This window comes from Quercus lobata, chromosome 4, assembly GCF_001633185.2.
Source record: "Quercus lobata isolate SW786 chromosome 4, ValleyOak3.0 Primary Assembly, whole genome shotgun sequence".
NCBI classification, from domain to species: domain Eukaryota; kingdom Viridiplantae; phylum Streptophyta; class Magnoliopsida; order Fagales; family Fagaceae; genus Quercus; species Quercus lobata.
Genome location: NC_044907.1, coordinates 50,226,557 through 50,241,880, shown reverse-complemented (window position 1 = coordinate 50,241,880; position 15,324 = coordinate 50,226,557). Strand labels below are relative to the sequence as shown.

At 38.9% G+C, this 15,324-nt stretch overlaps 1 protein-coding gene across 1 annotated transcript; it reads right to left on the bottom strand.

The window, feature by feature from the left end:
• Positions 1 to 1,726: 1,726 nt before the first annotated feature.
• On the bottom strand, positions 1,727 to 7,670 carry LOC115983364 (probable inactive leucine-rich repeat receptor-like protein kinase At3g03770). The gene is made up of 7 exons (XM_031106004.1): positions 6,011 to 7,670; positions 5,148 to 5,278; positions 3,907 to 4,147; positions 3,508 to 3,713; positions 3,362 to 3,411; positions 2,280 to 2,391; positions 1,727 to 2,086 (listed from the first exon to the last, which is right to left on the bottom strand). Exons 1-7 carry the CDS (start codon positions 7,347 to 7,349, stop codon positions 1,856 to 1,858), a joined length of 2,310 nt encoding a protein of 769 aa, XP_030961864.1. The 5' UTR covers positions 7,350 to 7,670; the 3' UTR covers positions 1,727 to 1,855.
• Positions 7,671 to 15,324: the final 7,654 nt, after the last annotated feature.

The following is a 15,324-nucleotide window of genomic DNA, read 5'->3' as shown; positions in this document are numbered from 1 at the left end:
GGAAGCTCTTCTTCTCTTATGCTAAACTTAGTTGGAGGCAAGTCTACACTTCTGCACTTTTACAAAAAAGTGTCTTTTGCTGCCTGCTTTTATCAAGTTGATATTGTGCATCTCCATTTTGTTGTCTTTAAAGTTACTGAGCTATAATCAACAGATGTGGGTGAATGCAGTTGAGGTTAAGCATCTCTTCTGGCTTGAAGTGTTCATTCTTTTTTATTTTTTTTATTATTTTTTTTTTTTTGTGTGTGATGAATTTGGAGAGTTCATTCTTAAAGATTAAGGGAATCCATATGGTGGCCACCATTTAGTGTCAATACTCTTAAGTAGTTAAGCAAAATGAAGGCTCAAGCAGTCCATGAAATTAAAAGGGATGCAGCTGTGGTGTTCAGATGTGAGAAGGAAGATTTATTGCTGCTCAAGCAAAGAACTGCAAAACATCATTCAGGTAGGGTGGCAGAGGTCATAGCTTATTAAGCATGCATGAAATTTGCTATAGAGATTGGACTTAATCATTTTTGGACGATACCAAGGAGGTAAGGCCATCACTCCATATGATGCACAGTCGACATAGTAGTTTACATTTATTGAGGTGTCCATTATCTTAATGGATGTTTTAGAGTTGATGACTATTGGCATGTCTAGCAGCTCCACTTTGTGATAATTGTCATTTTTTCTTTTATCTTAAATTTGCTTGCTAATGTTTTAAGTTTTAACCCAAGACCAACCAGGAATCCCACCCAACCTCTTGACCTCGATCCTGATCTCTAGGTTGTTGCCTTATTTTTCAGCCCCTTTGTTCTATAAGATAACAGGACAAAATTGCACTCCTGCTCATCCTCCCTGTGAGACTGAGTGGAAACTGGTAAATTAAAACAAAAAAATGGAATCCTCAAGGTATCTCCTATATTATGTTCAGTATGAATCAGCAAGGGGAAGAATTCAGTGCCTTCTCCTGGCATGTCATTCCAGCGTATGCTAAAGGGCCCATTGGACTCTCTGCAAGAAACTATGCTGTTCTATATTTTTTGTTTGTTTTCTTATTGTGTATTCCATTTGTGTAAGGACCACACAATACAAACGGACAATGGCAGTGCTGCAGAGGACAAATGGATAAATACCAAGGAAAGCTACAGTTTCCTTTGAATAAGTTCTGCCGACTGTATCATCCATGCCTAATTGGTCACAACATGTATGTCATTATTTATTTTGTTGAATAATTCTAGAACCACAATAATTATCTAAACTTTCTTCACAATTGTCTTATGTGACAAACTCTGATTGATTGCACGTCACTTTCACATGGACCCACTATTTTTCCTTTTACCATTCACAGTTTGTCACCTCAAAATTGTGATAAAGTTCTCATGCGGTACTAGATTTTTTTGTATTTTGTTGGATGGAGTTCAGCTAAATCTATCTCCATATCCTAAAAAAAAAAAAGAAATGCAAATAAGTGCAGTGAACTAATAATAAGATAATCTTTATATTAACATTACTTTTCCTTGTTGAATGATTGATTCTCCATACAAACTTGCATTTACAAAATTTCGGTAAAAACACTTGCTTTGGCCAACCACATTTAAGACAGATTCATTGGGAAAATATGCATCCAGCAGAGAAAAACCCAAAGGAAGATCAAATATTTCTCAGCCCCTCTCAAAATGAGACCAACTAATTTTGCACTTCACCAAAAGTAAGATGGAGTAGAAAATGAAGCATTTTGAAGTTGCCTTATGATCCTTAATTCCTTATATGCTTTGTATAGCATTAGCTCGACTTGTCCCCAAGACATACACTGCACACTAACTCATGCAAGCTTAAGACATTGAAAGTTTTGTCAGGATAATGACATGGCTTAGTCTTCATGGTTCAGAGTGTCTTCTCTCCATGAATCCTGGACCTGTGCTGCGAACTGCAAAGTCCAAAGAACATCTTCAACAGTAGGTCTATCACTTGGTTTACTGGAAAGACACCTGACGCATATCTCCATCACTGTCTTCAATGATTTGTCTGAGCACTCCTTGTGAACTGTATGATCAACGATACTCCTTCGCGCTATATCATCAGTGGTTATGCTTACTTGTAACTGCATAAGAAGAATAAGCAAGTTGCTGGATTTAGTATAAATGACATTTTGAGCACAATTTGTTCAATAGTCTATTCTGGAATTGAAAATGGACTAAACTCATTGTCCAACTAAGGGAATTTTTGCCACTCATGCATAATATTATAGTTTAGAAGTAAAAGAATCATTAGTAAATATGAAAGAAAATACTCACAAGATCTTTTAAAACGCTGACTTCATTGTAGAACATGATTGACCTTCCCAAAATGATCTCTAGTAAGATAACTCCTATGTCATAGACATCATTCTCATCCTCACGTTTCACCCTGTGAACATATAAATGACAAAGCTATCTAAGAACAAGCACAATTTGTTTACATCAATCATTGATACTGTTTCAAGTTCCCCTCAAAGGGGCTATCTATAGTTCATGTTCAGTGCATGCAAGCAGTAGGGGAAAAAAAGGTTCCTCATGGGATGAAGTATTATCATTGCAAGTGCAATGAACCTCTTTGAGAGAGAGAGATGCTGACTCTAGAATCTCAGTATAATTATAAATAGATGCTGTGTAGTTTAAATGCTCCAGAATATGCAGGAGCAAGATAAAATATAGAAAAGATGGTAGTTTCTGTAGGTGTTACATTTGTGAATAAAATAAGGGAGTTGCCATTTGTTTATCTTGGACCAATCTTTCAATGAAAAATGTAAAAACTGAGAATGGTTTGCTAGGATTATAATTGGATAGATGAAGTAGAGAAGCGCTTCCAAAGTGTTATATGCCTGTGCAACCATGCAATCATATCTATTCCAAAGAAAAAATGCATAAGATGGAGGTTTGCAATATTTTATGGTGTAGGGAATTGCATATTCAAGGCACAACTCTTCCAAAGACTAGCATAGCTGAAATAAGGTTGCTGACATGGGTAGCAGACTGGCAGTGTAAAAATGATCAAATTAAAATTGAATGCATTTCTGTAAAAATAGAGTTGCTATCAATGAGGACCTCCAAATAAGATGGTCTGTTTCAATCATGACCAATCAGCTAGAAGTTATATGACTTAGAATGAAGACACAAGAAGTAATTTATGTTAGCAGAAGAAAGGTGAGTGATGAAGGAGGATTTGTGTAGCCTCAACACCAAACAGTTGACATTTAAGGCTTTGTTGTTTTCAATTTGTACAGAAAGGCAAAGACAGCACTACATTAGCAACACTTTAGATAACAGACCATGTCACACATTCAATCAGAGCTAAGATGTGGATTTTGTACAATAATGGGAAGGGAACTTATTATTACCTTGCTTGAGAACTTACTCTTGATCCAGGGGATGAAAGTACAGCACCCATCTGAAAAAATTAAGGCCATATGAACTCAAGAGAATTGGCATCAAGGAAAGAATATTTAGCAAAATGAAAGTACCAGCAAGTTTTGTTGCCACATACCGTTCCCCTATTTTCGGCTAACAGAGGCAGTTTATAATAACTGCTTATTTTGACTTGAAGGTTATTATCCAATAACACATCTGTTATCTTCAGGTTATTTGAATATACCCCCGGAACAATCCCTGTGTGCAGAAATTGAATACCCTTCACAACTCCAATTGCAGCTGCTATTCTTTGTGTCCAAGTAAATCTTTGTTTGGGAAGTCCTGACAAACCAAGTGTTGTAATATGTAACTAAGGGAAGGCTTAAGAGTGGAATACATAATTTAGAACTTGATTGTGAAGGATTTGAGCATGTCTGAATTAGGTCGATGTAACAACTGATGAATATGGCTGTCCTTCCTAACATAATTATTTGTCAGATAAATGGAAGTAAGATGCAATGGATACTGAATGTACCTGAGATGTAGCTTCTTAGTGTTCCATTTGGAACAAATTCAAATATAAGAAATATTCTGCTCATGCTTGAATCATCCTGGTAGCACTCAAAGCAATGTCCAAGAGAGCTAACCAAATGGCAGTGTCTGAGTTTTGAAATCATCTCAATGTGGTGCGTATAGGTCTGGGGGCTGTATCTCTTTCTCATTTTCAAGCATCTTATAGCAATAAAAGTTCCATCAGAGAGCTTCCCTTTGTATACCTGACATTATAATTGGGATTGTGAATCAGTAGGAAGCTGAATTCATAAAAGCTAACAGTGTTTTAACAACCACAAACTGTCTGGACTCCTGTATCAACCTAGTATATCAGTATAATAGTACATACAGCATAAAAATTATAGCAAACATGTTTGCACTAGTGAAAAAATGCATTGTATGAACCAACTTAGGACAATTAAGGCAATAAGGTTGTACCTGTATTTCAAGAGACCATGTTAACTATTTGGAAATGGTGAAGTGTAGTTTAATTCATATCAATCATGCACTTGCAATTGCAATGTGCTCAGGGACGAAAGCAAGATATGGATGTGGCCATGGACATCAAGCATGTGTTTGTACAAGAGCATACTCAACAGGTAGTTCAAACATAAGGAGGAGAAAAGATTGCATGTTGGCAGTTTGTTAAAACAGTTCCTTAGTTACTTCCTTTATGAAATCATTGCCACAAAAGAGGTTCAGTACAGTCTACATCACATTAGAATTGATTTAACCCTAGGGTATTAAGAATTAATACAGACACCATGACAGTTTATCCTTGCAAATACTCTGCAAGGCCAGGGGACTAGACAAAATCCATCACCTAGACAAAGACATTCACCCAGAATGCATAAGTAGCCAAGGTTATGTAATATGTTCTCAAATTTAATTAGAAAGAAGTTTGTAATGAAAGGCCTATTGTTTGGTTGTGTTCTAGGTAAGAAGGTTATGAAAAAGGCCGTGTACAGGAGTTTGTTCAAGGAAATGTATAAATGGCTTTGTCAGTAGGAAATCTTGGGTGTTCAAATAAAAAAAACAAGTGCTTAGCTCAGCTCAACTATGCCTTAAGTCTAACTAAAAAGGTTTAACTACATATATCCTTTGCCACAATTCAGCCATATCTGAGGTCATAGACCTTAAATCTAGGAGATAAATACAATAATAATGAAATACTTTCACAAGTTTCTACAACTCATTTCTGGTTTAACTGTTCGGAATCTGTACCTGACCATGTGAACCTTCACCTATGAGAGATGATGCATCAAAGTTATCTGTAGCCTCCTTAAGCTCCTCCAAAGCGTAGCTTCGATAAGCAGGAAGGCTAGCTCCCAGCTTCATTGTTAGTGATATATACCCTACAAAGAAAAGATTTCAAACAGGTATATTTTCTTGCAAACAAAGAGCTAAGATTCCAGAGTCAATTCTTCTTTTCTCCCAGTGACTCAGTCCACTGATGCAAGCAACACTGCCCAAAGTTTAAAACAGAATCTGATATATACATTTATTTATTTTTTGGTAAGTAGAATGTGAACCAGTGAAGTCAAAATAGCACTGTTCCCCCCCCCCCCCCCCAAAACAAAAAGAAAATAAATAAATTTCCATCAATAAATTTTTAAGCTTTCAAGCAGGAATTTCAAATGGTATTAATGTCTTGGAATGGAGTTACTAGTTTAACTGGCTGAATCACCATATGGAAGGCCATCTTTGGTAATTAAATTAAATCTCCTAGTCAAGATTACCTTAGCAAACAGAATAGAGAGAACAGACAATGGGGACTCAAGATAGAATTTGAATATGTAGCCATGAAGGTGCACTTAGAAGTTAGAACACATGTAATTGATGGAGCAGAAGGAAGAGGATTGGGAGGGGGCTTGAACTATAAGCATGAAGAGGGAACAACTAAGCCTTAGTCTCAAATTTTTTGGGGTCGGCTATGGTCCGTGGATCTTAAAAGATTAGTTAGGTTTCGCCACATGTATTCTTTTTCCATCATTCTGTTCTATCTGAATTAAAACTCTACTCCTCTAGCCAAGTCAGAGAAAAAAAAAAAGAAAAAAGAAAAAAGAAAAACTAGAATAGGATCTTACTTGCATCTGAAAGTAGTTTTGCCGTGTTTATTGGTGATACATGCTCTGTTATTGACCTTGTTGATGGTGCTTTAAAAGTAGCCTTACTGTGTACCTTCCTGACAGCCAAGAAAACTACTCCAACAATTGCAATTCCTCCCATAATCCCTCCAGCTGTACTTGATGCAAGAACTGCTTTAGCATAAGGTTTCTTATTCTTTTGTTCACGAGGAACTGTCACTGCAAGTGCTTCATTGTAACAAAAGTTAGAATGATGCTGATCTTGAGCTTCATTTGACAAACAATTTCTAGCATACAGAACAACCCTGCTTTTGGTATCCCAATGCAAACAAGTTGGTAATTCTCCTGTCAAAAGATTTGAGGTCAAATTGACAAAAACAAGCTCAGAATTGCAAGTCATGTTTTGGAACAGCATCCCTGTGAACTTGTTTCCCGAGATATCAAGGTAATTAATTGAAGGCAGTGACAATAAGGATGGTAAGAAGGGACCAACAAATGCATTTAAAGAAATGTCCAGCTTTTGAAGTTGATAATAGGAGCCTAATTCAGCAGGTATGGAAAATCGAAACCTGTTGTTTCTGAGCACTAGAGAAACCAACTTAGTAGGTAAAGTAGGAAAATGAAGCCCGAAAGAGTTAGCTTCCAAATCCAGAACTTGAAGGTTTGTCAAGTTGCTAAGATCAGGCACTTCTCCTGCCAAGTTGTTGTTTGAGAGAGCAAGAACTCTTAGAGACTGCAAAGTTGTCAGAGAAATTGGCAGAGACCCCCAAAGCATATTGTTCTTTAGACTCAGTACAGACAGAACTGGGAGTGAACTAAGCCAAACAGGTACTCGACCAGTGAACTTGTTATTGTCAAGGATGATTGTTTGGAGGTTCTTCAAAGATGAAAGTTGTACTGGAATATCACCACTGAGGTAATTTGAGCTTACATTCACTATCTCCAGTGAAGATAAATCACCAATACTTCCAGGTAGTGACCCCCATAAGCCCAGAGAAGCCAGAGAGAGCACTTTTAAGCTTGATAGACCTTTAAGAGTTGCAAAGAAAGTATCTGTGGAGAAATTTTCAGTAAGTGGAGGAAACCCATTGTTGCCAATAATGTGCAACTGTGTTATGTTGCTTTCATAGCACACTACAGTAAAAGATTGGGTTGGTTCAATGCTACAGAAGTCTGTGGTATCATGGAAGCTACTCAAAGCTGGTTGGTAGTTAAGAAGTTGCAAGTTTTTTAGGAGGGCTTGAGTTTGAGAGGGTTGCAGCCACTGGTCTGAATGATGGATAGCAAGAAAAAGCATTAGCAGAAGGAGATGAAATGAGTGCAAAGCTGTTTTTTCCATTAGAACAGTGAATTTGGTTGGCGGTTGAATAAATAGTCTACAAGGGTTCTTCAAGAAACCCAGGTTTCAGATACAACATTGACTACAAGTAAACCTCTCTCTCTCTCTCTCTCTTCCTTCTATATTTTTCAGAGTGATAGTTGGCTTGTTTTTGTCGAACTCTATAGAACTTGAAGCCAGGTGTTGGCATGACCAGTAGTAGACACTTCAAGCAACGATATGACGTTTTAAATTATGCTAAATTGCCAAACGAGATGCCGACGACATTGTATCAAAAACACTTTGGGACGTCGGTTGTCGGTTCGATAGACTTTAAGGACATGTTGTAACTTGTAAATCGAATGTTTCAGGTTTTATCATTTATGTATCAAACTATTAGTTGGTTAAATGGACTTGGGGATGTGTCATAAACTGAAGGACTTAAAGGACATTCTGTAAACAGAAGGTCTCAAGTTTTATACATCACATTATCGGTTGGTTTAGTGGACTTGAAAGATATGTTATAAACTAAAGTTTTCAAATTTCATACATCACAGTCTGATTATTGTGTTTCCATATATATATATATATAGAGAGAGAGAGAGAGAGAGAGGATTTGAGACGTAGTAGAGAGAGCAGAAGAGAGAGATCAACGAGAACGACTAGACGGAAGAGAGAGATGAGAGAGAGAGAGAGATGTGGGTTTGCGTTCAAGTTATATTAATGTAATTTACTTAAAGTTACACCATTTAATATTTATAAATTAGATGTGAATTGTGATAAATTCATCATTGGATTATATTATTTTTATATATTCTCTATATTTACAAAATTTAAAGAAAATTAAAGATCAATAACTATATCATCAATTAATTGTTTATATTCAAGTTTTTATAGTTTAAAAATAATGCATAAAAATTGAATTTATAGATTGAATTATAAATTATATCCAATTAGCATAAAAATTAACATGTATATATATTAAGAACATATAAAACATATAATTTAACAATATATTTTTTTAAATATTAATCCAAACAGTAACACACTCATTTTCACCCACAAACTTAACATAGTATTAAATTTATAGCTTCCTTGTAGAGAAATTGGGTTGCATTTAACCTGGTGGGGTTGGTCAAGTAGTTGGGTACTTAGTCTTAAAGTGGCTGTCTTGAATTTAACTAGAAGCTCCTTAGTTCAAGTTCAGGCACTAACATTTTGAAAAAATTTCCTAAATTAGCGATTTATCCTGCTATGGGCCCACCTGTCACGAATAATAATTAGTTTATGGTTGATAGTTTAAAAAAAATTATGTGGAAAAAAAAAAAATTGGGTCGCATTTATTACAGTGTGATTCTTAAAAAAGAGAGCAGCATTACAGTGCCTTTTAAGTTATATGTCGTTATTACCCCCCCCTCAAATAAATAAATAAAAAGTTATATGTCGTTATTATGTTGAATTTAATACCACAATTATTATCACAATTATTCACAGCAAAAACAATACCACAATTATTATCACATTGACATCCCAAGTGCAATTGAACAGATCAGGTACATGACAACTGACAACCGCCACAGATCGATAACACGCTAGCCCACATGTGTGCAAGGCAACACTTAAAAAGATAATAAACAACAAATTATTTATTTATTTATTTCATAATTCAATAATGAAAAATGCTAACAAATACATAGAAAAAGGAAAAGAAAATATTTTAACATTTTTTTTTCATTTTTCATAAGAATTGTATTAAAATTTTTCTAAAATGAATTATTAATCAATGCCTTAAGGGTACTCGTTAGCATGATCCATCAATAATTCAATAATTACCCTGAAGAGGAAAATTTGATCTCTCATAAGATAGAAATTCTATTATAACTTAATTTAAGTGTATATATGTATAAAGTTTTCTCTTGAACACTTGAATTCCGACCCTTAAGGACACTCGTTAGCATGACCCTTCAATAATTCAATAATTACCATGAAGAGGGAAATTTGATCCCTCAACATCTTCATTGAAAATATTAAAAAAAAATGTGTTGGTTTAGTTATAAGTCTCTTGATAAAAATAATAAATACTCTTAACTATAAATATATATATATATATATTTATTTATTTATTTATACAAGATAGAAATTCTACTTTAACCTAATTTAAACATATATATGTGTAAAGCTCCCTATTGAAGACTTGAATTCTGACTCTTACCCCTCACACCCAATAAGCACTTATACTTGTAGAGTGACCAATGGTAATACTTCTAACTATTAACAAAGAATTTTTGTATAGGTACAATAAAATCTCATAACATTTTCAAAACAAGCTGAATTGTCAATTTATCATAAGTCAAATTAAAATTTTAAAAAATATATATTATATGAAGACCCATTACAACTCATATATATATATATATATATATATATTGTAAAAATGGTATGAGATTTTGTGGTAATCCTACACTTTCTCATAATAATTCAATAACTTAAAACATTCCCATTACTACCCAAAATAGAGATGCCATAATACATGCTAGCTTGTGTTTAAATTATGAGGTTGTTATGCGGAGGTGTGTCAACTTCTACGTCGTGTATTAGGTTGATATTATTTTATAAGTAATTACCAACTACCTAAATTGCAATTACTTTTTGATAAATTATTAATTGTTTCAAAAAAATTTAAGTTATTAAAAAATGATAAAATTAATAATTTAATTAATATTTTAACAATCTTTTATAGCCAGGAGTGTATTTTATTTATTAAAAATACTTCATTTTCTTCGGTTTGCTTTCCAGTTGCTACCACTTTGTTATATTTAATCTTTTAATTAATATTTTAACCATCATTTATAGCGAGGAGTGTATTTTATTTATTACCAAACTTCATTTTCTTTAGTTTTCTTTCCACTTGTCACCACTTTATTTATTAGTTATCTTTTTTTTTTTCTTTACTCATTATTTGCAAGACTTGTAAGTTGTAATAAGAGTTTAGACCTCTATCTCATGCAACGAATCTAACACGGCTCTTAGCGGCCTAGGGGGCCACCTACCAGAGAAAGGCTCTCGAATGTGGGGCCAATAAGTGATTTTTTTTTAATATATATATATATATATATATATATATATAATTTGATAGTGTCAAAAAAAATATTGAGTGATTTTAGGGACCCTAAACCTTTATGAATAATTTTAAAGGTGCTATAGATTTTATTAGATAAAGTTTATAAACTGATATGAACTATGAATGTAATTGGAAGGTTTCAACCATATAATAAATGAATATTTGAATAAATTAATACATAAATTTGTAATCTCCATGTAGTAAATTTGTAGCATACCTAACATCACTAAAATTTTATTACATAGATTTTACAAATAGATATTGTAGGGTCACGATTCGTGGCGGACCGTAACAGTGTCGGGTTCGCACGTAAAACGGCCCTAACAATATCATTTGTAGAGCGTGGGTTTGAAAGGTTAGGCCTTGATCGATAGGCGGTGGGTTTTTCAGGGGGTTCATACAAGGTTAAACGATCGTCACCCCTAGAGTACTTCTCATGGAGATGGGCTGGGAGGCTCTCTTTTTTTGGCCATTTTTCCCAGCCTCTTTTTGGCGCACCTTCCTTTTTATTATATAGTCCGGCCCGGTTGATCCTGACCCTCCACTTGTAGGTCAGGCGGGAGCTTATCCCTGTACCCGTCCCGTCAGCCGTCCCATCTAACTTTCTATTAGTTGCATGGATCAAGGTTCACACTGTCCAAACGTCTGTTCTTTTCAACCGTCTCTGGGTATTGGCAGGTGCATTTACTGAAGAAAGGACGCGTTTTCTTTAGCCCGACTTTCACACCCTGCTTCCCTATGGGCCCCATTTCGTTCACATCCCCTGGAGAGGGCTGTTTGGGGATTGCCTACACCGCAGTGTGGGCCTTTCTATTACAGCTCCGGAATGCCGAGGACAGGGTAAGTCCTTGGCCGTTCCCTTCGCCATGTCGGCCACTGACCATTCGTCTTCGGCAAGATACCCCCTCAGCACGGGTTCTGGGCCCAGTAGAGTTTGGGCTGGGTTGCAGACCTCTCGGGCCCACAATAGCCCCTCAAAATCCTGCTATCCGTTCCCTCGGACGGATAGGTGGGTTTTGATGACACCAGGGATCTGCTAATGTCTATCAATCCTCGTCATCTATCGATTCCCGAGGTTTTTCACCTGCCCTAGACACGTCCCCAGAGCCGTTTGGAAGGCGAAACGTGGCCTCATTAAATGCGGGCGGCTTGGTGCTTCCCACGTTCAACGGTGTGATGAAAATCGAACGGTGATGATTTCCTGGCCTCTTTAGGCGGGAAAATGGGCGTGCAGCTCACAAAATACTAGGGTACCCTCCAGTTCAGAAGTCATTTGGGGACGCAAAGCACGTGATCAGTGCCCGCCGTCCTTGGCTCCCAAAAATTACCGTAGTAGAGAAGGGATTTTTAATCTCTCAGGAGCCAGCTGTCCCCAAGAACATCCCCCTGGTGGGTCCATCTTCATCTCATCAAGCAGCCGAGGACGAAGGTGAACCCGATCTGACGGAGGAGGGGTTCGGGGTTTTTGATTTAGTCTACCAATCAGAGGACCCTCCTGGTGACCTAGGTGACCCAGCCTTGTCCGAGGCTGAATTTTCGTTAATAGGCACCTCTTCGCAAGCCGAGATGGGAGTCAAGAGAATACCTTTAACCCCCCTTCTCCAACTCCTCGAGGCCCAACCAGGGAAGGATACCCAGGAGTCACCACAACCCGATGCTCTTCCTCCACCGCCTCGACCCCTTACAATCCAAACCCGGTCATCATCCACCAAATCCCAGCCACAATCCAACCGCCCCGAACCTCCCACCCCCTCCCAACCAGCTCGGTCCCCCAGACTTGAAGGTGCTGATTCTAAGAGAAAGAGGAGCCCCAAGGGCAAGGATACCGCGGATGAGGGAAAATCCCAACCTTCAAAGGAGAAGGATGAGGCTCCGCGCACAAAACAACTGAAGCTCGGGCCCCAAAGTAAGGGCAAAGGACCCGCAGTTCAAACCCCTCAAGGCAAGGGGAAAGGAATTGATTCCCAATCCCTACCGAGCGCCTGGCTCCCTGCCCCAATGCTTCACGGGGGTCCATTACTGGAAACGGCCTCCCTGAGGGCCCTCGGAGACGGCGAGGGTGAATACGTGGCGGACGCATTAGGGAGAACCATATTGCTCCCTAATGATATGGACGAGCTGAAGAGAATGAGGATGCAGGAGGTTTTTCTCAGCACCAAGAGATACTTGTGCATGGTAAGATTTCTGGCCACCTAACACCTTATCATCCCTTGTTACCGGCTTACCGCTCACTATGTGTTCATCTTCCTTGACAGGCTCTCCAGGCAACCTATAGGATGGAGGAAGAGGTGCATGACAGGAGTAAGGCAGCCGAGAACGAACGTAAGAAACGCATAACAACCTCTAAAACACTCGAAGCTTCTGAAAAGGAACTCGCTAAAGTCAAGGATGATTTAATAATGACTACTCGCGAGAGGGATAACGTCTCGGCGGGCCTTGATAGTGCCCAGAAACAGGCCAAGGACCAAACCAAGCGCGCAATTGAAGCCGAGGACCAGCTGCGAATAGCCAGAGTCCTAATCGAGGATTTGAATAAGCAGCTGACCGTGGCCTTGCATGAAAAAGGAGTGGCAGACTATGCCCGGGATGAAGCCGTGCAGGCAAAGCAGGAGGCCGAATTTGCTAGGAATGAGGCAGAGGCCGCCAAGAATACGGCCGAGGATGATGGTTATAACATGGGAGTAGCTGAAACCCAAGCCACCCTCAAGGCGCAGATTCCTGGAGTATACAGGTTTTATTGCTCCCAAGTCTGGGAAGAGGCATTGAAGCGAGCTGGAGTGGACGCTTCATCAGATTTGTGGAAGGCAGAGAGAGTTTTCTACCCGGCGGCCATCCGTGACACCACTTCCACTAGCTCTGTGACCACGGATGCTCAGCCCGAGGAAGAGGTCACCCCATCGGGAAACTTACAAGCCAGTGGTTCTACTAGCAAGGCGCCCAAAGAGGGAATACTTCAAGATGTGGTGGTAATATCGCAGCATGCGGATCCTGAGATACCTACAGAAATGACTGAACCCAAGGTGGGCGTTCAGGTGTCGAGTACAGAAGAACTAGCCGCTCCTACACAGTTGCCACAGGCCATTCCCCTTGCTGTGGTCACTCAGGGTACCAGTGTTGGCCCTATTCAGTCTTCCTTAGAAGAAACTGTCATTCCAGGCATTGAAGCTGACCCTAATCCCACCTCCAAAAATGCAACCGACAAACAAGCAGAAAAGTAGAAGCCTTGGTTGGGCTTTTGTATTTGTTTCTATTCGAACAATTAATTTGTCTCTTTTCCTTTCGCAAACTTCCTAATTTATCAATAGTTTTCAAGTATTTGAACATGTATATATTTGTTATATGCCCTTGTTAATGCGCATTATTTGCTTATAAACTCTGCGTTGACTCATTTTAATATGTACAAATAACTATGCATGCAAGACATTTAACACTATGTTCCCCAAATTCTCATTTACTTGTGCCCACAGAGGCCTTAGATTCATTTCTAACCTTTGTTTTTGCGAAGATATAAGCACCATTTTTGCCATCACGCAGAGTAGCTAAATCTCGTTTAGTGTTTAGTTTTCCTAATCCAAAACTCAGTTTCCCACATCCAGGTAGTTGGTTTTCCCATAGGCTTGAGTCCGAGGACCATGCAATGCCTTGGTTCTGTCCAAAACCTAGTTTTCATTACATCCAGGTAGTTGGTTTCCCCAGAGGCTTGAGTCCGAGGACCATGCAATGCCTTGGTTTTGTCCAAAACCTAATTTTCATTACATCCAGGTAGTTGGTTTCCCCAGAGGCTTGGGTCCGAGGACCATGCAATGCCTTGGTTCTGTCAAAAACCTAGTTTTCATTACATCCAGGTAATTGGTTTCCTCAGAGGCTTGAGTCCGGTGGACCATGCAATGCCTTGGTTCTGTCCAAAACCTAGTTTTCATTACATCCAGATAGTTGGTTTCCCCAGAGGCTTGAGTCCGAGGACCATGCAATGCCTTGATTCTGTCCAAAACCTAGTTTTCATTACATCCAGGTAGTTGGTTTCCCCAGAGGCTTGAGTCCGAGGACCATGCAATGCCTTGGTTCTGTCCAAAACCTAGTTTTCATTACATCCAGGTAGTTGGTTTCCCCAGAGGCTTGAGTCCGAGGACCATGCAAATGCCTTGGTTCTGTCCAAAACCTAGGTTTCATTACATTGGTTCCCCAGAGGCTTGAGTCTGAGGACCATGGTTCTGGTTGGCTTTTCCCCAGAGGACTTCGAGCCGGACCATGCAATGCCTTGGTTTGTCCAAAACCTAGTTTTCACATCCAGGTAGTTGGTTTCCCCAGAGGCTTTGAGTCCGAGGACCATGCAATGCCTTGGTTCTGTCCAAAACCTAGTTTTCATTTTCATCCAGGTAGTTGGTTTCCCCATGAGGCTTGGGTCCGAGGACCATGCAATGCCTTGGTTCTGTCCAAAACCTAGTTTTCCACATCCAGGTAGTTGGTTTCCCCAGAGGCTTGAGTCCGAGGACCATGCAATGCCTTGGTTCTGTCCAAAAACCTAGTTTTCATTACATCCAGGTAGTTGGTTTCCCCAGAGGCTTGAGTCCGAGGACCATGCAATGCCTTGGTTCTGTCCAAAACCTAGTTTTCATTACATCCAGGTAGTTGGTTTCCCCAGAGGCTTGGGTCCGAGGACCATGCAATGCCTTGGTTCTGTCCAAAACCTAGTTTTCATTACATCCAGGTAGTTGGTTTCCCCAGAGGCTTGAGTCCGGTGGACCATGCAATGCCTTGGTTCTGTCCAAAACCTAGTTTTCATTACATCCAGGTAGTTGGTTTCCCCAGAGGCTTGAGTCCGAGGACCATGCAATGCCTTGGTTCTGTCCAAAACCTAGTTTTCATTACATCCAG

Coding starts and splice junctions, on each gene's coding strand:
- LOC115983364 (XM_031106004.1), bottom strand. CDS start 7,349: ATGGAAAAAACAGCTTTGCACTCATTTCATCTCCTTCTGCTAATGCTT. Junction 4,148..5,147: donor GTGAAGGTTCACATGGTCAG/GTACAGATTCCG, acceptor TTATAATGTCAG/GTATACAAAGGGAAGCTCTC. Junction 2,087..2,279: donor TCAGCGTTTTAAAAGATCTT/GTGAGTATTTTC, acceptor CTTCTTATGCAG/TTACAAGTAAGCATAACCAC.